The sequence below is a fragment of the Primulina tabacum genome, chromosome 9 (assembly GCF_025594145.1).
Source record: "Primulina tabacum isolate GXHZ01 chromosome 9, ASM2559414v2, whole genome shotgun sequence".
NCBI classification, from domain to species: Eukaryota; Viridiplantae; Streptophyta; class Magnoliopsida; order Lamiales; family Gesneriaceae; genus Primulina; species Primulina tabacum.
In genome coordinates, this window is record NC_134558.1 from 33,337,153 (window position 1) to 33,360,223 (window position 23,071).

Sequence of the window (23,071 nt, forward strand, 5' to 3'; positions counted from 1 at the left end):
CGCTCTTGGTCAGTCGGTGATTGTCTATAATTTCTTGTGGTATGTTGACACCCGTACTGCTAAGACGATGAGTTCCAAGAAGATAACATTCTTTAACCAAAATTCTAATTTTTTGAATTCGGCGTACAATTTTGCTCCTTAATGTTTGGAGTGCGAGACAAAAATTTTCTTTGTGGTTTTCTTCACTTTTAGAATAAACGAAATAGATTACTATCCAGAGATTTGAATTTTATTTTGATAAATTAAGATTATAATCTTATCTTGTAATTCCTTCATCTTGACACATGTTCATCAATTTCAAAATTTATTCATCTATCTAGTTTAAGTTTCAAATTCTTTTACTAAATTTTTTTTAAAATTCTTTGGCACAATCTAATACAACTCAAATATTAATCGTACAAATTCTCAGTATTTAAAAAGAGGATTTGAACATTTGTGGGTTTTATAGGGCTATTTTGGTCTGTTCATGGGTTTTTGGTCGTGTGTTGCGCGAGACTTTATTATTATTATTATTATTATTATTATTATTATTATTATTACGAGTGACAACAGGTTTTAATTAGCTCACGGCATTTCGAAACTTGCTTTTTTGACTTTTATTCATTTTTGTCATAGAACGTGAATGTTGGAAAAAAAGTATAGAGGTATATGTTAAGTTATAAGCTCATGACACCAATTTTTTTTTTATCAATTTTATAATATAATAGATTTATAATTTATTTTTTTTAATTTTAATGTTTGATATAAAATATTTGTAACACTATATAATATAAAAAATGGAAAGTTTAAAAAAAATCATATTCCTTCAATAATTAATTTTTTTGTAATAATTTAATATAAAATTTAAAATTCAACAGTCTTTTTAAATTTAACTCGTAAATAAATTCTTTAACGAGGGCTTGTTACAGATACTCGAAAACCTTAAAATAAATTCGAACTACTCTTGTATTCTCCTATCATTCTTCTTTATTTTGCCAAAAAATCTCTTTACATTATTAAAGAGCATATTTCCCATTTGGAATTTTACCTTCAAAACAAATATCATATTGAGTTAAAAAAATGACAGCTACAATGTTTATCTCGACAAAAAATTCATGACTTTAATTCTTATTATCAACACTTTTCTCGACCGAGTTTATACCATACGACTTGTCGATTTAACCGATTCATTTTTAGCTGATTAAAATTTTTTTTCGGAAACCAGATTTGATCGAAATTACCAGAGAATTAAGTGAATGTTTATTTTGATCCAAATTAAAGTCATATTTTACGTGAAACGTTTAAAGCAAGCATGATTGCATGAACTAGCTAGGTTATATCATACTGCTCACTAACAGGGTGGGAATTAAGATCCAAACCCGTATTCTTTTTTTGCTCCGGTTCCTTCTTAACTCCGGCGAAGTCCTCCTGTTCGAAGGACGGACTCCAAGGCGCCGCCGCCCACTCACGGCTGCCACGCTCCTTGAAATACTTGACGGCCACCTGTATTCTCCTCAATATTGCGAAGAACTCCTCCACTTCCTCGTCCGCCGGCTCCACCACCTTGACCCCTCCGACCTCTTCTACCATTGCTTTACCTTTCTTCTCCTGATTTTCTCCGTCCTCCTCCGCCCGCTTTCTCTTCTCAACTTCCATAGAAAAAGCGTGTTTTTTTTCAAAAAAAAAACACTAGAGAGAAATTATTGTTTCGATTTTGTGATATATTTGATTAAGGATTGAATGAATCAAACGTACGATTTATTTCGTTGATTTAAAGAATGCACGGTGCTTAAGAAACGTGGAGTTGGATGTAAGACCAAGATGTTGGTGACATCATCAGACGACGTATGTGTTGATGACGTCAGGATAGTGATGCCGCAGCCTGATAGAAAATCTCGAGGGAACAGTTTATGCCGTAGAAGCATAAAAGCTGAAAAGACTTAAAATGCATTGCGTAATCATATGACATCATCGTACCTAATTACTTTTATATTATATAAAATTGAATTTCTAATATAATTCGTATTATTCGATAATTGTTATACTCTATAGTATTTTCTGGCATATAAAATCAGAAGAGAAGGAAAGGACAAGAGATGAAAAAGGCTTTAGAGTGATCAATTAATTCAATTTTTTGTATATTTTTCTGTTAAATAAAAATATTTAATCTATTTATTTTAGTTATAAATTATCATTATAATATATTTTTGGAATAAATAATTAATGATCTTGAAAAAAACTTCATTTGACGTGGAATAAATTAAATTATTGTATGTTGTTTAAAGAAACGTGAGGGTATGTTTTAATAATATATAATTTACATAATAATAATTTTATTCTCCTAGTAGCTAGATGTCTTCAAATATATATATATATATATATAAGAATTTGTTATCTTGCATACCAGGTGTGCAGGGTATGGTTTTTTTAAAAAAATATTATAAATTAATTAATTCATTATAATAATGTGGCAAAGTGGGGAGTTTTACAAAAATATTGCAATCCGGGACTCACTGTCCCGGATTCTGACATTTTTTAAAAAAAAAATTAAAAAACTAAAAAAAAAAAGGAAAAGCAATGGTCACTTCCGATTTCGCGAGAATTTCATTCGGCGACTTCAGTGCATTTAGCGTACGTAAGTCTTTGAATTATTTTTTTTATTATATTTATTATTGTTAGTTAATTATAATAATTTTAAGTAATCACAATAATTATATTATTAATTGTATTATTCTACTTATTGGATACCGAGAACTTTATGACCGCATCGTAATAGTTTTAAATAATAATAATAACTATACTTAATTTTATTACAATAATTATAAAATATATTATTGGAATTACCTGTTATAAATAAGTATTATTCCACATAGATCATAAATAATTAGAACTAAGTTAATTAGATTATGTTATATATTTATACACAAAAATTTAAGCAGAGAAGGGATACATTGCTAAATTTCACAACATAGAACTTAGAAGCACAATATTTGGGGGGAAAAAAAATACTGTCAATCTTTCTATTCTAATTATTAGCTAGAATAAAAAATATCCATCGTTTGAAAATAAAGCTTTGACAACACATGAATAATACCATTTAGTATCAACAAAATTTTCGGTAAAATATATAAATACTGCTATGGTTTTGTTGAGGAAAAATCCCTAGTGCTCCGGTGTTGTTGTTTGACAAATTATAACTTTATTTAACTAAGTTGAAATTTTAGTTTTAAATAATAATAATAACTATACTTAATTTATTTAAAAAAATTATAAATAATAACTCTGTATTAATTGTATTATTAGAATTAATTGTAATATAAATTATATTATTTAAATTATTATAATATTAATTGTATAATAATAACTATTTTGATACTTATATATTTATAATTATAAAATAATATTAATACGTACATATTAATACTTTTATATTGTATAATTTTAATACTTATATATTAATATTAATCGACTCACGTAATTTTGTTATTACTTATATATTAATTGCATCACGTATTAAAATATTAATACTGAATAATTAAAATATTAATTGTATAACATTAATACCTATATATTAATTCCATGAAGTAATTTTTTTATTCAAATACTTATAATATTAATTATATAATAATAAATATACTTAATTTAATTACAATAAATGTATACGTTTTATAACTATTACTAATGTATTTATTATCATAAATAAGTATTATTAATTTATTTATTGTAATTACATGTTATATTTTTTATAATAAATAACTATTGCTAATGTATATATTTTATAACAAATAACTATTACTAATAAATAACTATTAACTAATGATTTATTGTTTGCAAGATGGCTGAAAATACGGAAAATGTGTTGTATTTGCGGGATAGACACATATCAACTAATATCAACGCTGAAAATATGGATGCAATAATTTCGCCACGCCGGTCAGACAACTTTCTTTGGAGATTGCTTAATGCTGGGATTCACCTCCGTGTCCGCCTATGTCTTGCACGCATGGGCTTCTATGGTGTCATTCAGTGTGGTCCTATTAAATATTATGATAATCATTTGCTTACAGCCATTGTTGAGAGATGGCGTCGTGAGACACACACATTTCACCTAACCGTGGGCGAGGCAACAATCACCCTGCAGGACGTTGCCCTTATTTCGGGGTTGAGTATTGATGGCATTCCCATCACTGGTGTAGATATCGCGTACAATAAACATACTTTACAACAGCGCTGCGCTACTTGGTTGGGTTTTACGCCCACATCTTCTCAGATTAAAGGGCACATCTTTATGTGATCGCTTTGCTAGACCATTGCCTAAATAATATGGTTAATGACGAGAGTACTGAAGAGGAGGTGACACAATATTCTCGTTGTGTTGCATTAATGATCATTGGTGGATGTATGTTTCCGGACTAGGAAGGTGCTGCTGTGAAACTTATGTATTTGCAGTTCCTTGAGGACATAGAATTTGTGAATACGTACATCTGGGGTTCTGCTGTGTTGGCATATCTTTATAAAGAGTTGTGCGACACATCAATGAGTTTGATGGTTGATTTGTGTGGCCCAGTTCAGATATTGCAGGTATTTGTACATTTATACGGTCATTATATTTTTTGTACTTATTTTCTTATGATTTGACTATTTCTGTTGTATGTTATTGCAGATTTGGGTGTGGTCTAGGATTATTCTTCTTTGCCCTGATAGAGCTCAACATGTATCTATTTCAGAAGAGCAGGGTCTACCATTCCCACCATACGGCGCACGGTACTAATAAAAAATAGTTAAAATTTAATATTATTATTTCTTATTTTTTTAAATGAAAATATTGTGTACTTTTATAAATTACAGGTGGAGACGCGGATTTTCTTGGACACACACGGCCCAGCATTCGGTCCGTATAATGAGAGATATGCTTGACAGGATAGTAGAAGGACATGTAGATATATAAATTAGTTGTTTAGAGTTTGAAATTTTTTTATAATTTTAATCTTATTTATATATTATGAAATTGCTAATCTTTTTTTCATTTTATTTGCTTCAGTTTCTATGGACAGTTTATGATATGGAGTCTCCGGAGGTTGGCAGAATTCTGGATGAAAATAGCATTCATCTATGTCGGTCGGCATGCGCATTGATTAATTTTCATATCGTTGAGATGCATAGACCAGAGCGGTGTCTCCGACAGTTCGGAATGCGTCAGGGTATTCCGCCACCTGCTACTAACTTCGACAATTTCCATAGGCTGACTCGACAAGGCCGAAACAACTTCGATTGGGCGACATATCACGCGGATTTTGTAGAAATGTGGAATGATAGATATAATTTTGTGATTGGTGGAGACTATGTCATACCTGGTACGCCCGCCATCACAGTGGACTATATTGGTTGGTATTATCGCATTTCACAGATAGTGCTCTCGCCGTCGGTGGTACCTTCGAACATCATGGGCTATCATCCTGTTGATGCAAACTACCGACAATTTATCGTAAGAAATGTTTTATTTATCTACATATGAACGTAAATTTATCTACATATGTACGTGAATATAATTTTTTGTATTAAAAATGTGTTACATAACATATGCATCTATGTCACAGGCACGCCTAGCTCATGTGCAATATCCACCGATGTGGACAGGAAATGAGTTTGAACCCGGACCATCATCTTCAAATATGGCATACACTACTCCGCCAGTGGTTTCAAGCTTGCCATCATATGACGCTGGTTACTACACTCCAATTGTTGGTAGTTTTACACAATTTCTACAAAGTGACTTTCGACCGGGTATGAATGAGAGTCGCCCTACTTTTAACCCGTCGCCCATACCATTTCCACAATATTCTGATCCAGAAGAGTTTGAGGTTGGTGGGAACATTGCCGATACCAGTACATCTGCAGGACAAACAAGTACTCATGGAGATGATGAACAGATGTTAGGTCGTGGACGTAGAGTAATCAGGAGACCACCGTGTGGCACTGGGGGGCATCGTTACCATCGACATTAACTATTTATTTAGATATACACAATTACTTACATCGTATTGTTGTATGTTTAGCAATTTTTTTATTTTAATTACAAGTTGTTGCTACAACATATTTTTTCAACATTCGTATACTATTTTTGTATTATTGACTTTTTAAAATTGTGGACTGTATTGATTGTGATTTATTATTCTTTTACAAATAAATTTACGGATAAATTTATAGTAATGAAAAAACATAAGTATAATTGCTAAATCAAGTCAGGGTATGTCAACAAACTACATAGTAAAAAATCTTCATAACAATACAAAACTGAATTGTCATAACAATACAATACTAAATTGTAAAATCTACGTCACAAACATAATTATTTTGCACCATAACTCGATCTTCTCACCTGCACCTACCTGCAATGAACAAGAATTATTAATAAATACAAAATTTTTATACACAATTTTGTAATTACATTAATAACTTCACATGTTATGGTTTAAAAATAAAATACAATACGTTATTGTAGATTTTTTACCTCCCACGTTGTCTCTCCCTCGTTGATGGCTGGTCCATCTCGTTTCTTATGCATGTCGTTCGATCTCTACCAGCCTACCTCCGTTGTCGACGAACACCATTGTGTCGTAATTGGAATGTAGGTTCATCCCAATATTGTTCATCATGAATAGGGTAGAATCTTCCATTGTATGTGTTCACGTATTCGCTCAATGTAAACCATGGTTGTACAAGCTGTGCGGGATTCAAACCAAACCATTTCGCTGCACATATAACATGTGAGCAAGGTATTCCAAATATTGTGAATTTACCACAGGTGCAATCACGCGTAGAAATGTTCACAGCTTGTACGTGATGTTGACGACCTGGTCTTCCTCCTGTCGCGACGGATGCTGTTTTATCCCTTTGGTCAAATCTTACAACTCGATGTTCAATTGACTTTTTTGACCACATATCAAATTTAGAGTATGAATAGTCGGTCCATGGTTGATTTTTTTCCAGCATCTTATCACTTCGAGCTCGCCGTTGAATGAAATAATTCATGCAACGCTGAAAGCTCATCTCGACTATCGCAGTTATTGGAAGACGTCGCGCCCCTTTCAACACACCATTAATACACTCAGACATGTTCGTCGTCATTATCCCTCGGCGCCATCTCCCATCATGAGCCAATGACCATTTTTCTTTTGGAATGTTTGACAAATACGTGAAAGCTGCTGCATTATTTGTTTTAATTGCCTCCATTGTCGCATTAAATTTTGATACTTGGTGTTGTATCCCTGCTTCCCAACATAAGTTTTTTAAATGAATGTTTTTGAACATGCTGTTGAAATTAGAGCAAACATGCCTCAAACAGAAACGATGAACACCAAGAGGAGGCTTGAAGTCAGGGAGATCTTGAACTGCACTTGTTATACCCGCATGTCTATCAGATATAAGGCACACACCACTACACCCTCTGGTAACATGTCGTGCAACATTACCGAGGAACCAATGCCAAGACTCATAATTTTCTTCATCAACAAGCGCAAATGCTAGCGGCAAAACTTGGTTATTGGTATTCAATGTTATTGCTATGAGTAGTTTGTGCTTATATTTTGTGTACATATGGGTACCGTCTACACTGATTACGTTGCGACAATGTCGAAAACCATCTATACATGGTCTGAATGCCCAAAACACAAAGTTCAAAACTTTTTGTGGATGGTCATACGGTCGAAGATGCTTCCATTCTACAACAGTTCCTGGATTGTACTTCGACAAAGCTCCCATATATTTAGGAAGCAAAGTTACAGAGCTTTCCCATGTGCCATAGACTAACTCCACCGCGCGTTTCAAACTCTGCTATGCCTTAGCATACGATATATCATAACCATATTTTTTCTTTAATACTTTCTCGCAAATATTTGATTTCGTATGCAGGATCACAACGTACGATTCCCAAAAGTGTATTTGCTATCATGTTTACGTCAAGGTTGTGGTGATCTATACCGACTTGGGTAGACATGCATGTGTGATCACCACCATATTTTGTGATTAAGAAGTAGCCTAAACTTTTTTTGAACGATGCTCGAAGTCCCCACCCACAATTGCCACCTTCGGACCAGTTCTTGCATTTGACCTTCCAAATTGTCGGAGAACTTTCGACAACGATATATTCACGTCTCAAAACCCGAACAGAAAAATCCTTCACAAAAGCTATTAACTCACCTTTGCTATTAAAAACCATTTTTACACCGAGCTCTGGCCTTTCAGGATTGTAAAAGTTTGTTTGTGATGCAGAAGGAATACCAAATGAATCTAGAATTTTTTCATGATAGACTTCATTGAAAAATTGAGGAATTTCACGTAAATGTTGCTCCGGTGCAATAGGAATGTTCTCTGTCATTGTTGCTCCAGACATTAACACACGCGCCGATGTCCCTTCATTTGCATTGTCAACATGATGATCATCTTCTCCGTCACTTGATGTAGCATACAAATCATCATCGCTATTCATGACATGATGCGAACTGTCCCCGAATAAATCATCTTGCTCAGGCATGTGATCTGTAATTGGGGCGGGAATATTTGCATCCAATTGACCTGTTCTACTAGAACCCCATGCGACATCAACTCCTGATGGACCCGTGATATGATGATCCCAACCTCTTGAAGTAAAATCCAATTCTCGTGTTGTATTCATCCCCCATGCATAGTCTTCTTCAGTGTCAGCCGTGATATGGTGATCCCAAGGACCAGTGTTGATCCCAGAGTATGTATGCCCTGACTGTTCATCGATGTGATACATAGAAGGTCCCGCTTCATTCAAACCTACTGTTCCCAAACCTTGCGTTATTACTGGCATGACTGCATCAAAATCGTAATCACTTACGTTCTGTAACACTGGCGATGAATCAACATACAAGTACATGCAATCCAGTGTCGGCAACTCAAACATAAATTGTAGACTATCATCATCTGTGATATAGACATGCTCTTCATTGTAATGAGCCAACGAGCTATAACAATATTTCGTTGACAACTTGATGCAGAATTTTGATGGGTCGATATCCAGCTTCCGTTGCACAAAATTAACCAATTGAGAAAATGTAATAGACCGAGAGATTTTAATGGGCCTTGTCGCGGGGATACTATATCCAACCCTACCATCTTCAATAATGACATAGCCACCTACATACAGTAAGCCTCTCACAGTATCCATGTCTGCACAAAAAAAAATGACATAATGTATACAATCATAACAAAATTTAATACAAAAAATTGTTATGACTTAGATTTAAAATTTAGATTTTTAAACGTGTGTAATTAGAATTTTCAAATATATTAGTTTCTTATATTAACAATTTTAACAATTAATTAAGTGTATAAAAAATTTCAAATTAATAAAAAAAATATAATAAACAGAAACAAATGAACAATTTACAAGATAAATTTATATTTCTCAAAATTTTTTTACTATATATAAAATTTTTGTTACCTTAAAACTTAATTTGCATTACTAAAATCAGACTTCTAAGTAAATTAATAATAATATTATTATTATTGAATAAAAATATATTATTATTATTATAAATATTATTATTATTAATTTAATATATATATGTACTGTCGAGGCGTGCAACTTTGAAATAATTATAAAGAGTCATTAGTAACAAAATTTTATAAAATAGTATAATACAACCGAAAAAAATAATATTTACATTAATACAACATAAATAATACAATTAAAATATAAGAAATTATTTAAATTACCTTTTCAAATGTCGTTGTATGGAATTTGTAATTAAATCAGCTATCGGAGTTTAATATCAGCAATAAATTACAAACATTAAAAGATACAATATACATAAAACAATTCAATATAGAAAGAAAAAACAGAGATTCGAATTAGGAATTCTCCCAAATTCTAATACTCAGCACAATTCTCGCAAATCAAATTATGAATTGCTGAGACTCGGTGCAATTCTCAAAAATTATGATATTCAACAGAAAACTATAAAATCAAATTAGGAATTCCGATAATAACACGATAGACGCAATTTAAAAAGGGAGGAGAATCATGGATTCTTTATAACTAACAAAAAATACCACGGAGTGACCAAAATAAAGAGCTGCGCAAGAAGAATGACGAACAAGTACTGAATGACGGATGAATTCGCCAAATACTCGGTGCAATTTTATTACATATTTTTCAAAATTGTTTTGTATATAACCACACAAATTTTAAGTAAGTTATTTCAAAATATATAATTGGATAAATATATTTTAATTAAAATTATCAATCTATTATATAAATAATACAAACAAAATATTAAAAAAATTACTTAAATGACCTTCTCGTACGTAATTACACGGAACTTGTAATAACATCAACGAACGGTGCTAATATCTGAAATAAATGACAAATACTATAAAAAAACTACACAAAAGAAAATATTATTCTTAATATATAATATACTATTAACAACGAAATTAAACATTTCCTCTTGATATATCTTCAAATGAAAAGGATGATAAAATCAACAAATAATATTAATACAAGATCGAAGTGAAAAAGATAGATTTTGCGCATATGAATCGGATAAAGAAATAAATTGCGAGAATGAATATGAGGAACAAATATTTTCGGTATATTTCTCGCAACCCGAGGAACAAATATTTTCGGTATATTAGAGAAATGGAAGGTCAATACACGCTGAAAAGAGAAGCCTTTCTATTTAAAGCCTGAATTAGTGAGACACGATTGTTATTTATTATATCAATTTCTTATACTAACAATTTTAATTTGAATTGTACGAAAACAATATATCTAAGTTTTGGTGAGAAATAGTTATTTATTATATTTGTTATCTATATTATAAATAAATTTAGTTATATTTAATTAAATAATCTTGAAATAAAGAATTTATACCTAATGAATTTATTAATACAAAACTTATATATAATTTATTTAAGTGGGTCTTTCATTAAAAATTACATGATTAGCTAGTTATATATTGCAGTGCACGCGATGAGTTAAAAATTTCACGCAAGATATCATAACAAAATTTTAAACAACGAATATCGCAGCATGCCCTACATAACAGTTCAATACTAATGGAATTTCTTTTTTTTTTTTGCTTTGTTAAAAGAAAAAAAAAAACTTGTCGTTTTCATAAGTCACGCGATTAATAAATGTCTCCTTTAACAAAATTATACACAATATTAAAATGCAAACGAAAAAAATTTTAATTGTATTAATAAAATATAAATAACATAATTAAAATATATAAAATTATGGAAATTACCTTTTCAAAATGTAGTTATACGAAATTTGTAATTGAATCAGCGAACGACTTTAAATATCTGCAATAAATAACAAACATTATCGTAAATATTATACAAATAAATATTCAATATAGAAAGAAAAAAAATTAGACAGAGATTCGACGGAATTCTCCAAAATTCTAATACTCCTCACGATTCCAAAAATTATAACTAACAAAAAATACCACGGAACGAGAAAAAAAATAGTTGAGTAGGAAGAATGCCGAATATTTGTGCCGAATGATCGATGAAAAAATATTTGCGCAGAATGCCTAATACTGATTGATAAATGAATGTTTGCGCCGATGGAAAAATGTCGAACACTAGGTGCAATTTATAGGAAAAGAGGCCACGGATTATACACGGAATTGACCGAGTCAGAATCCGTGACAGACTGACCCAGAATCCGGGTTTCTTTTTTATTTTTTTAATTTTTTTTTAAAAATGTCAGAATCCACTGTCCCGGATTGCAATATTTTTGTAAAACTCCCCACTTTGGCACATTATTATAATGAATTAATTAATTTATAATATTTTTTAAAAAAAGCCTGCAGGGTATCATGAAATTTATATGTTTTTTTTTTCAATTTATGGTCATGGTACCTTGGATTTTCGTTTTTAGTCTTGTAATTATATATTGTTTTTATTTTTGGTATTTTAACCTGTATGTTTTTTCGTTTTTGATAATTTTTTGACAAAAAAGCCGATGTACTCTGGTCAAGATCGTAAGAAAAGTGAAAAAAATTCAAATTACATGACTAAAAATAAATCATAGAATTAAAAATACAAATTCATAGTTAATATAACAAAAATTGAAATAAAAAATTCTAGTTTCAGGACAAAAATTGCAACTTTCTTGATTAATAAACAATCCTCTGTTGGTATTTTATTACAAAATTTCACTTTAATTACATTAGATATCACATAAATTCACAAAATTTATATCAAAACAATTTAGCTACATTAATCCATGGATGATATGGTTCTCCTATAATTTTAATTAAATTTATATTTAAATGATCATTTGAAATTACTAAACAGTTTCATATGTAACGATTATTAGTTATCTCAATCTTATATCTCGTGTCTACGTATATTTTTTGGTACGTTATTATTCATAACATTATCTCATCTAGGTCAAATTGTCTATGTGGGCAAGACTCTTGCCCAAATCTTTTAGTATACAAGCTTATATCTCCACGGTTTATGTGCGGTTAAAATAATTTTGGCCAATTATTTTATCATTATTAGCTCACAATCATTAAACACCAACGAACCAACAATATAAAGAATAGGTTTCTAGTGAAACGGTCTCACAAATCTTTATCTGTGAGATGGGTCAACCTTACCGATATTTACAATTAAAAGTAATACTCTTAGGCATAGTTTGGTACATGGGATAAGGGAGAGATTGATAAATAATCCTCTGTATCCCATGTTTGGTATCTTTTTAAAAAGCACATGATAATATCATGTGTCCTTGATAAATACACTACAAATGACTTAATTGCCCTCAATTTATAATTGCTTTTTATAAATCTATGCTAGTAGGTATAAATTAAAATCAAATAAATATTTTTTTTATTTTTATATATTATATAATATGATAATTATATAAATGAATTCGAGATAATTATATAAATAATTTTTATAAATATCAATAAAATTATTAATATCACTCGATTAACCTGAAAAATTGATATTTGACTTGACTCACAAAATCAAGGGCTCAATTATCATATTATATAATACATAAAATTAGATAAAAAAATAAATAAATCATGCAAGCACTATCGGCGCATGAACAGACAAAACTCAATATAAAACATATATTTTATTTGGTTATCCATAAAAAATATTTTTACCTAAATCATGCAAGCACTATTTTATTTTGTTATCCATAAAATATCTGTCAAACCATTTCGCACAAATTTTTGCTCAATATAAATGCATACACTTGTAAGTTGTAAGTTGCAACTTGCACAAGTATTACGGACATCCTACAAACTCGATACTAGTGTTCAATATTCCAGCATAGTATGAACTTTTTCCTCTATTATTTATTTAATTGTGTTTTTATTATAAAAATAGGAGCATATGTATTATAATATTTATTTAATACAATTTTCAAGTTGAACTCTGAAAAGACCAAAATTGAGGATGTATTTATTTCGAATAAATTTGTAGTTTAATTTTAGGTGTATTTTATTTTTAATAAGTTGGTTAACTTTACTTCTGAGACATTTGATATTATAAAAACCATTCATATTTATTAACATAAATTAAGTACAATAATAATATTGAATATTTTATTAAATTTTCTAATCAATACCGTAGTTATTCATATTGAAACGAAGGTTACTTTTGATATTGATACAAAGTTTGTTATTGGCATCCACCCTCTATCTAAATGTAGATAGTATAAATTAGAGAGTAAATATCGATTTCCAATGTTAATCAACACGATACTCTAATTTATCGAAAATATAATTATGTAAAATCCGAATCTCAATTTGTGAGACTGATCTCTTGACAATATAAATTAGAGAGTAAATGTAAAAATACATAATAAATCTCAATTTATCGAAAATATAATTATGTAAATCCAAATCTCAAATAAAATATTTTGATGGAAACACAACCCTTTTAACACACGGTTGCGGGTTGTTAAACGCAGATTCCTGCACACCAAAAGCTCCACTTGCTAACCCGAATCCGGGACATTACCGGCATCAATTTCACTAACCGGGTCAGAGTTAAGATCCAAACCCGCTTTAACACGCCCCCCCTCCACTGTACCAAAATCTTCCCTTTCCAGTAACGGAATCCACGATGCCGCCGTTAGCTGACGGCCGTTCCGCTTCTTGAAGTATTCCAACGCCACCTTCATTCTCCTCACCATGACGAAGAACTCTTCCACCTCCTCGTCCGACGGCACTTCCACATTGACGCTGTCGTCTCCTTGCCGTACCCTCCCTTTCTTCCTGTCAGCTGCTTCTCCGTCATCCACCCGTTTTCTCTTCTCAAACTGCATTAGTTATCATGTATCAGAATCTTGGGATGAAGTGAAATCGCAATTTGTTCAAAATATTTTTGCCAACATTAAATAATTTGAAGGGGTTGAGGGACAAAATATATCTGTCAAATAAAAAATTAAAAATATACCATGTGAAATTAGGGGATGGTTACCACGAAATTTGTTCCGCTTACGTCATCTGGACCGCGTTTGATGACGTCACAGGTACAATAAAGTAAATGTCCCTGGTTTGAGTGATCAATTGCCAACCAATAATTTGGGATCTAAAAGGACAAAAATTGACGTTGATATTCTAAAACCTTACAAAATTATTTTAATTAGCTTGGAGTTTGGTGGAGTGGGGTAGGGGCTGGGCTGAATTTTCTCCCCCCCTCAATTAATTTTGGCTCCCCCAATCAATTTATTCCATTCAAATAATAAAATTAACAAAAATATAGAGAATAATATCCCGGACAATTCATCTCTCTGTATGTATACCGAAGAAAACTGAAAATTGTAATTTTTTTGTTCAGTAAATTTGATTATCTACAATTTTGATGATTTATACCATCAAATTTCAGGTATTAATATATTATCTTTGTGTTTTTCAATTTAGTCATTTTTCTTATGTGATACTGATGTGACGTTAACGTGTGTATTGTCATATCAATATTTTCGATTAAAAAAGATTAAGATTGCAAAAAATCGGGAGACAAAAGAGTGAGACAAGAATTCGACAACACAGCATACCAAAATCGCGAAAAAGCAAAAATACATTAGAAAATTTGTAATATTCTCTAGCGGAAAGTTTTAACTTAAATGGCAAGTCAGTCAAGACAATAGTAGTGCATGAATCTAGGAGATGACTCCCAAGTGTGATATTTTTTTTCCTCGATTGTGATTTGTGACTGAAAAGATGTGTTTGCTCGGCAACCTTTCCAAACAATTTCCATATTTCCATCAAGTAAATAGAAGACTTTCGGGGTGCAGTCGTCGTGAGATGGTAGCATCCCAGCAACATTTGCTGATTAAAAAAAATTATATTAAGAAAACAAAATAAATATACTTGACTTTATTTCATAATTATAAATTATTTTTCGAGCCCAATCAGATCTACAGGCCCACTGTTGAGTGGACCAAACTTTGATTACCGTCTTTAATTGGCCCACTAATCTTCAGGCCCACTATTGAGTGACTAAAATTGTGAACGAGTGAATCCGTTTCCATATTTGGGAGAAAGATTTATATTGAAAATATTTTAATGTAAATTTATTTATTTCAGGCCCGCTATTGATTATATCTGATTATCTATCTATTACTTAAAAATCTAGACAACGAAAACCCAATTTATCAAATAATTTGTGTAATCGTTTATTTCAATCGACAAAATTGTTCTTTAATTTCAATATTTGGGAGAAAGATTTATATTGAAAATATAAAAAGATCTTTATTTTTTATATTTGATGGAAAGATTTATATTTTAAACATAAAAGGGGTGAAAATAATTTTTTAAAATTTTATTCGAGGGTGCCATCTGTCAAAATTATAATTTAATGATGTAGTGTGCCAAAATTAGTACAATAGAAGGTGTATGTTGCCAAATATCCTAATTATTATTGGTAATTGTGAATGCATCCGTATAACATATTTTGGTTTTTTGGAAAAGGGAGGATAAAAGGAATGCAAATATATCGTCATTTTTAAGGGGGAAAAAAATCAGGTTTGGAAAATCAAGATCGTTCTTTATATGTTATGCGCTATTTCCAAAAAGTATAGTCCTTAAATATTTTTTAGAGAATATATTACTTTCCAAAGTTTTCGATAAAATATATTTTCGGTGAAAGGAAAAAATATATATCTGATTTTATGAACACAAAAAAATACACCTAACCCAAAAAAAAAATCGATTATATTAATATCAATATATGTATTTTTAATAATATATTAGAATAAAATAATAATAAATAAATGGGGCGAGTATGCCAACGAAATCCAAGGTCATCAACTCCTGTCCCCGCGTCACGTGACCTTGTGAACTCAACAAAGATTGGATGACCACGTGAACCACTTAGAAATATTACTAAATGCCCACCAAACAGTCTTGTTTGTTTTTTATTAGAGTATGTCTCTTGTGACACGTTCTCACGAATTTTTATATGTGAGACGGATCAATACTACCGATATTCACAATAAAAAATTATACTCTTGGCATAAAAATAATACTTTTTATTGATGACCCAAATCTCTTGAGAGTAGGTCTCTTGTGAGACGGTCTCACGGATCTTTATCTGTGACACGGGTCAACCCTACTGATAATCACAATAAAAAGTAATTATCTTAGCATAAAAAGTAATATTTTTCATTGATGACCCAAATAAGAGATCCGTCTCACAAATACGACCCGTGAGGTCGTCTCACACAAGTTTTTTGCCATAAGAGATCTGTCTAACAAAATACGACCCGTTACATCGTTTCACACAAGTTTTTGTCTTTTTATTATTTTTTTTGTTATATTGGTTGTCTCGATTTATATTTAAAATAAAAATAATATTTTTTTATTTAAACAATGATATTATGAATTGAGTAAAAAAAAAACTTTTTTCACAAAATTGATTCATCCGATTATTTGAAAAAGTTTTTGTAAAGAAACAGAGACCAAAAACCGGAAAAAATCATGGTCTAATTTATAACTTTAGAAAATATAACTCTTAAATTTTAAAAGGCAAAAATTATGTGACACGATCTCACATGTCGTATTTTGTGAGACGGATATATTATTTAGGTCATCTATGAAAGCATATTACTTTTCATGGTAAGAGTATTACTTTTTATTGTGAATATTGATAGGGTTGACCCATCTTACAGATAAAGATTCGTGAAACCGTCTCACAAGATACCTACTCCTTTAAAAAAATACTTAATTTTTATTTAATAAACAATATTATAAAAATATACAGTAATAAATTTGTAATATATTTACAACCGTCATATCTCCACAAATTTTTTTTCAAAACAAATAATCTAAATTATTTCTCCATTATCTAAACTTTTGCTTTTTTAGTTGATTATATTATATAAATCATAAACTTAGTTAGCACAAAAGATTACGATTGTGTGTATCGCATTGCAAACTATATAATATGCATTAAAAAATTTACGCTTTATGATATTTTTATCGAAATTTTGGTTAAAAAATAAATCGATATATCTTGCACTGAATAGATTTTTAATCTGATATTTTATTTAATTTATCGAATACGGATTACATAACAAAAGCTTGAAAATATTTTAAAATTTATTTAAACGATTAGAATTCTTTTGCACCTCGCAGTGGCACAACCGTGAATAATGGCAAAGGAAAGGCCCAAAATGGGTAAAACGAAAGATGAGCTGTAATCAGTTACCGGTTCTCAGAATCGGCAGGTCTCGAATTCATTGCCTGCCAACAACACAAAGTCCAATCTGTAATATGTCGCGTGATATCACTCTCTGCCGATAAACCCAATTCAATCGGTAAGTGCTACCCACGCTCTGTTAACGCAGCTGCAACAACACGCCAATGAATCATTTCCCAACCATGCCGCACGGCCTCCAACTCACAAAATGAAATATAGACACCATCGTGAATCGTGATAATTTTTTATCGTATCAAATAAATCATAAATAATTTTTTAAAAAATATCTAAATCATAAATAATTTTAGATGCACTAAAAATTATACTATACTCATTAAAAATCAAATCATTATAACATATATGATACATCCTTTTTTTTAAAGACCATTTCTCTGACTATTTGCATAAACTATGTATATAATGTTTGACAAAAACGTGTCTGAGAAGGTCTCATGGGTCGTATTTTGTGAGAATGATCTCTTATTTGGGTCATCAATGAAAAAGTATTACTTTTTATGCTAAGAGTATTATTTTTTATTGTGAATATTGGTAGGGTTGACCCGTCTCACAGATAAAAATCCGTGAGACAGTCTCACAAGAGACCTACTCATAATATTTTTCAAATAAATTCATGTAGTCTAACAAATTAAATTGAAAAAACTCAAATTCATCGTCTACTTATTTATATTATAAATTATAATAATTATTATAATCATAACATATTTCAAATGACCTTACTGTTATAAAGATTCAAGTCAATTGTGATCGCCGATCGGTGTACTTACTGTATAAATATGCATGAATATATATTTGAATATATTTGAAATCTATATATATAAATTATAATTTTATTGATAACAATTAAACAATTGATGAAATATTAAATATATATCTCACGTATTTATATATCAGTTACACAAAGTAAAATGAATTACAAATGTCTCATTATTTAGTGAATTTGAAATTCATGATAATTTTTATGAAAAAATATATAAGCATAATACAAAACTACAAAAATACATAAATTTATTTGGTTCGTTCAAACATAATAATGAAGAGTTGACCCGTCTCACAATTAAAGATTCGTGAGATCATCTCACAAAAAACCTAATCATTTTCTGAACCGGGGACATGATATGATATTGGGGACAGATTTAAGAGTTTTTTCAAAAAAAAAATAACCATGAACCGGATTGTGAGGAGAGTGGCAAGAGTGTGGAGGATAAGCATCGCGATTTAAAAATAGTCGGATCAACATGTCATGCAAAAAAAATAAAAAAAAACATCGAATGTAAATTTATAGTATTTTAGATTTTGCGTTTCTTAATTAAAACCTGACATAAAATTCCCTATTAAATAATGTATATCTGCCTGAATTTTTATAATGTCGGGGTGAAATGTAATTTTTTTTAAAAAATAAAAATATATAACCATATTAACGTTTTTTTATGAAATTTTGTGCTTTTTGGACTTTTCATAAAAGGTGTTGAAACAATTAGACCATTTAAAGATAAAGCTAGAATCTCCTAAAATTAATAGAAAATCTCGGGCTTGTTGTTGAATATGAAAAAAAAACAATCTGTTTTACGAATTTATTCGCTGCCAGTAGTGAATTGAGGAATTCTTAAATCTATGTAATCTAATTATATAAATATACCATGTACATACGGTGTACACACCCCTCCCTTGAATGACCATTTTGACTGAAGAAAATAGAAGCCGAGGAAGAGGCAAAAGAAAAGTGAGGGTGAAAACAGACTGGAGACAAGAAATCAGTATGCGTATTATAATGTTTTTGTTTCATATTTTATTTAGATTTTAGACGCAACGCATGATATATCTGTGTTTTTTTTTAATGTAAATTTTATGAATTTTTGCTACTGAGATCTGCTTTTATGCTCAGTCAATGGTGGTTGTTCCGGAATTAAAGAAAGAACTAATTTGTTATTTAATAGTCCACGTTTTGCATTTTATATTATTCACAGCGAGAAGCCGTAGCGATAGCATAATTTTTCATACCCTTTTTCGATAGTGGTAGAAGAGGTCTATGTCACTGGTTTTTCTGCTGAGATTTCGATAACACCACACCTTGATCTTTGTCATTTTGTATTCCGGCAAAGAAGGTTATAGCCATAGATTTCTAATCCATTTTCTGCACTCTACGGGTCGTTTTTTTTTAACTCTTTGTTTCTCTTATAAATAGGCGTGTTTGATCCATTTTTTTCTTTCCTTTTTGTGGTTCTTTTATCAAGAGTCGAGCAGAAGAGGAAGGGTTGATTGAGGTAAGGGGGGGTTAGGAGTGATAGATTTATGTCGGCAGGTTCTGATTCGGCTGTTGTGTTTGGGGCTCCGTTGAAGTTGGGTTTATCATCAGTTTCTTCTTCATCTGCTCACCGCATGCGAAAATCTCTCTGCTGCAAACTCCAGCAGATCGCCTACCTTTTTTTCCCAACCGTTTCGATGCGTTTGAGGCCCAAAAGGTATACATCTTTCTCCCTTAAACCCTCGTGGGTTTTGGTTCTTAAATTATATATCATGTTTGAGGTGATTTATGGCTGTTTTTGGGGTTGTTAAGCGCTGATCTGAAATGGGGTTTTGTTATTTTATTTGGTTTTGTGTTGATTTATTGTGGGTTTTTGTGATTGTGTTGCAGGACTTGTTCCGGAGTTGAGTGTTTTGGAGGTTATCACATAAATCGGCTATTCCATCTCCTTTTGTTCTTCAGAGGTTTTCGTAGTTAGAAAAACTCCTTGATTGAAGTGTTTTTGTTTGCTTGAGACCCATTTTTGTTCGCCTATTGTTGTTTTTTAGTTTGTTGACTTATAAATTTTGAGGGTATTCTTTATTGAGGGGTTATTTAGTGATTTGAAGTAAGGTAAAAATGCCGGAACCTCACAAAACAAATTCATCGAATCAAGAATCTGTTATCAGTAAGTTGAGGAACAAGTTTGAACCCATCCGAACCTTGAGGAAAGTGGTGATTGTTTGTGATGACCCAGATGCTACCGATTCATCTGATGATGAGGGAGCCAGTAAGACTAAGGTTAAGAGGTTTATCCGCGAAGTTTGTTTCCCTGTTGAGGACTATAGTCAAGTGGGGAAAGTTGATGAATCGGAGAGAAGAAGCCCCAAGAAGAAACGAGCTGCCCCGCTAATTGAGAGAAAATGTAGTCCGATGACCAGAAAATATAGAGGTGTTCGGCAGCGTAAATGGGGGAAATGGGCCGCGGAAATCCGTGATCCTATCAAGCAAAAACGAATCTGGTTAGGGACTTATAGTACTGCTGAAGAGGCGTCAAAAGCATATGAAAACAAACGAATGGAATTCGAGGCTTTGGCTGTTAACACAGACTTTTCAATGCACAAGAGTTTGAATGATTCTAACAATGAAATCGTATCCTCTGTGGTGCTATCTAAGAACGGCGAGAACAAGATATCAAATTATTCAAGTGCTTGTGTGTCTGAAAACGATTCTAGTGCAAGTTCTGTGTTGCCGGTCTCCCGCACATCACCATCTTCTGTGCTTGAGTTGGATTCCTTGGGCTCAAGCTCAGGAGTCAGCCCTGAGAACGAGGATAAGATAGTTGATGTTGTACCTGTGGACAAAAATGTTTCAGAGAAGCAGTTAGCGGACTCTGGTGATGGTGGATTGGTGGGCAATGAATTGATGGCGCTGGCACAAATGGGCGCGGATATGGACTTGGCTTTTGAGCTCGATTCGTTCACTGAGTTTGATGATTTCGTCCCACCATTGGACAACATCCTTGGTGAATTTGATGATCTTCCCATTTGTGGGTTCGATGATGGTGATCACCCTACTACCGCGTTGCCTGATTTTGACTTCGATTTTGACTTTGAGGCTTGCAATGAAGCCCTTGCTTGGATTGATGAAGTGACTGCCTCGATGAATATGGCACCACCGATGATGAACGGTGCACCCCTCGATATAGCATGCCCTAAGTTTTGCAGCTATTAGGACTATAAACTTTATGATCTGCATCGGTATCTCTGAGCTAATTTAAGAAGAGTGTTCTTTCTCTCGAAGACCAGACTTCTTAATTTTCTCGAGAGGCTTTTTCAATAATGAGTTTATTTATTTAGTTCATGAAGAGAGATTTTGTATCCATGCATATGAGATTTTGTTGAAGAGTTTGAAGAATCCTTTGGTTTTTCTTATGCAATTGGAGCAGTCCAAAGGCGTTTTAAACTTGAAAGTGTTTTGTATGTTTGGATTTGAGATATTATGAATTTCAAGTTTTGGAATCATCTTATATCTTTGTTCTTATTTATTTTTTATGATTCAAATTGAATACCGAGATGGGAATCATGATGATGCTTGCGTTAAGAAAATTCGATCAATATGCATGCATGTAACGTATTTTGGTGTGTAAAGGATTATTATTTTGCTAAAGATTATATACGAAATTTAAGATTTCTTTCAAAAACAAATTTCTCGACGTATATTATCCAAACGCCATCTTACATTATAGAGTTTTACATTTGGGCAATTTGAACATTTGATAAATTTTTTCACCTTAATGGTAAAATATGAGATTTTGTCACGAGGAGATTGTCATATTGATCATTAATTCGGTCAAAATCATAAAAAAATATTATTTTTTATGTCAAAAATAATATTTTTATTTATTAATAAATTTCAGATCATTTCGTTTCAAAAAAATAAATTTATCAAAAGTCTTACAAAAGATTTATTTATAATAATGTGAAAAGTTCAAGGATGTTTTTATTTTATTAATGATTGTTGTTACCATTTTAAATCTTGTTTCTCTTCACTGGTTTTTGTAGTTAGCAAAAACTTGTGTGAGACGGTCTCACGGGTCGTATTTTGTGAGACGAATATTTTATTTGGGTCATTCATAAAAAAAAAATAATTTTTTATGTTAATAGTATTATTTTTTATTATGAATATCGGTAAAATTGACTCATCTCACGTATAAAAATTTGTTCTCTTTGTAGTTGGAATGGAAAGTTACATATTCCTCATACTTTGGTTCCACTTGTGTTGGGTCCGCCCCTTGTTGTTTTGTTGCTTTATTACACTGTTTGAGGCTGCTGGTATACATTCAATGGACACATTCATTCCATTAAGTTGACCTCCAAGTGTCCTAATGGATGGTATACACAATTAATAATTGCGAATTTCCTTCTTTTTTTTATGCTCCATATCGAAACCTACTCGTAGTATCATTTAAATTTAATACGGTCGTTCAAGATCTAATTTTTTTTTGGGCTATTGAAAAAGTGTTTACATAATTAACATAGTGTTTGGATGTAGAAAAAACAAGATTGTCAAAAACTTGTGTGACACGATCTCACGGGTTATATTTTGTGACACAGATATCTTATTTGGGTCATCCATAAA

General features: G+C 31.4%; 3 protein-coding genes across 4 annotated transcripts; 2 read left to right on the forward strand and 1 right to left on the reverse strand.

The window, feature by feature from the left end:
• Window positions 1-5,023: 5,023 nt before the first annotated feature.
• Window positions 5,024-6,029, forward strand: LOC142556584 (uncharacterized). Its single transcript, XM_075668045.1, has 2 exons — window positions 5,024-5,464; window positions 5,577-6,029. The coding sequence occupies exons 1-2, from the start codon at window positions 5,042-5,044 to the stop codon at window positions 5,982-5,984; spliced, it is 831 nt and encodes a 276-aa protein (XP_075524160.1). The 5' UTR covers window positions 5,024-5,041; the 3' UTR covers window positions 5,985-6,029.
• A 200-nt stretch (window positions 6,030-6,229) lies between these two features.
• Window positions 6,230-11,654, reverse strand: LOC142504435 (uncharacterized). The gene is made up of 5 exons (XM_075617303.1): window positions 11,259-11,654; window positions 9,724-10,360; window positions 7,904-9,174; window positions 6,491-7,809; window positions 6,230-6,368 (listed from the first exon to the last, which is right to left on the reverse strand). Exons 3-4 carry the CDS (start codon window positions 9,170-9,172, stop codon window positions 6,565-6,567), a joined length of 2,514 nt encoding a protein of 837 aa, XP_075473418.1. The 5' UTR covers window positions 9,173-9,174; window positions 9,724-10,360; window positions 11,259-11,654; the 3' UTR covers window positions 6,230-6,368; window positions 6,491-6,564.
• Window positions 11,655-19,444: 7,790 nt separating this feature from the next.
• Window positions 19,445-21,954, forward strand: LOC142555333 (ethylene-responsive transcription factor ERF118-like). Of its 2 annotated transcripts, none has more exons than XM_075666156.1 (3): window positions 19,445-19,463; window positions 19,941-20,168; window positions 20,342-21,954. In XM_075666156.1, exon 3 carries the CDS (start codon window positions 20,570-20,572, stop codon window positions 21,662-21,664), a length of 1,095 nt encoding a protein of 364 aa, XP_075522271.1. In that variant the 5' UTR covers window positions 19,445-19,463; window positions 19,941-20,168; window positions 20,342-20,569; the 3' UTR covers window positions 21,665-21,954. The 2 variants fall into 2 exon arrangements, with proteins under 2 accessions (XP_075522271.1, XP_075522270.1); XM_075666155.1 differs by lacking the exon at window positions 19,445-19,463 and adding an exon at window positions 19,520-19,811.
• Window positions 21,955-23,071: the final 1,117 nt, after the last annotated feature.

What these genes read in the sequence shown, in the direction of transcription:
- LOC142556584 (XM_075668045.1), top strand. Translation starts at nt 5,042, where the DNA reads ATGGAGTCTCCGGAGGTTGGCAGAATTCTGGATGAAAATAGCATTCAT. An exon ending in CAAACTACCGACAATTTATC is followed by an intron (nt 5,465 to 5,576) that starts GTAAGAAATGTT and finishes TCTATGTCACAG; the next exon opens with GCACGCCTAGCTCATGTGCA.
- LOC142504435 (XM_075617303.1), bottom strand. Translation starts at nt 9,172, where the DNA reads ATGGATACTGTGAGAGGCTTACTGTATGTAGGTGGCTATGTCATTATT. An exon ending in CAAATACACTTTTGGGAATC is followed by an intron (nt 7,810 to 7,903) that starts GTACGTTGTGAT and finishes AAGGCATAGCAG; the next exon opens with AGTTTGAAACGCGCGGTGGA.
- LOC142555333 (XM_075666156.1), top strand. Translation starts at nt 20,570, where the DNA reads ATGCCGGAACCTCACAAAACAAATTCATCGAATCAAGAATCTGTTATC.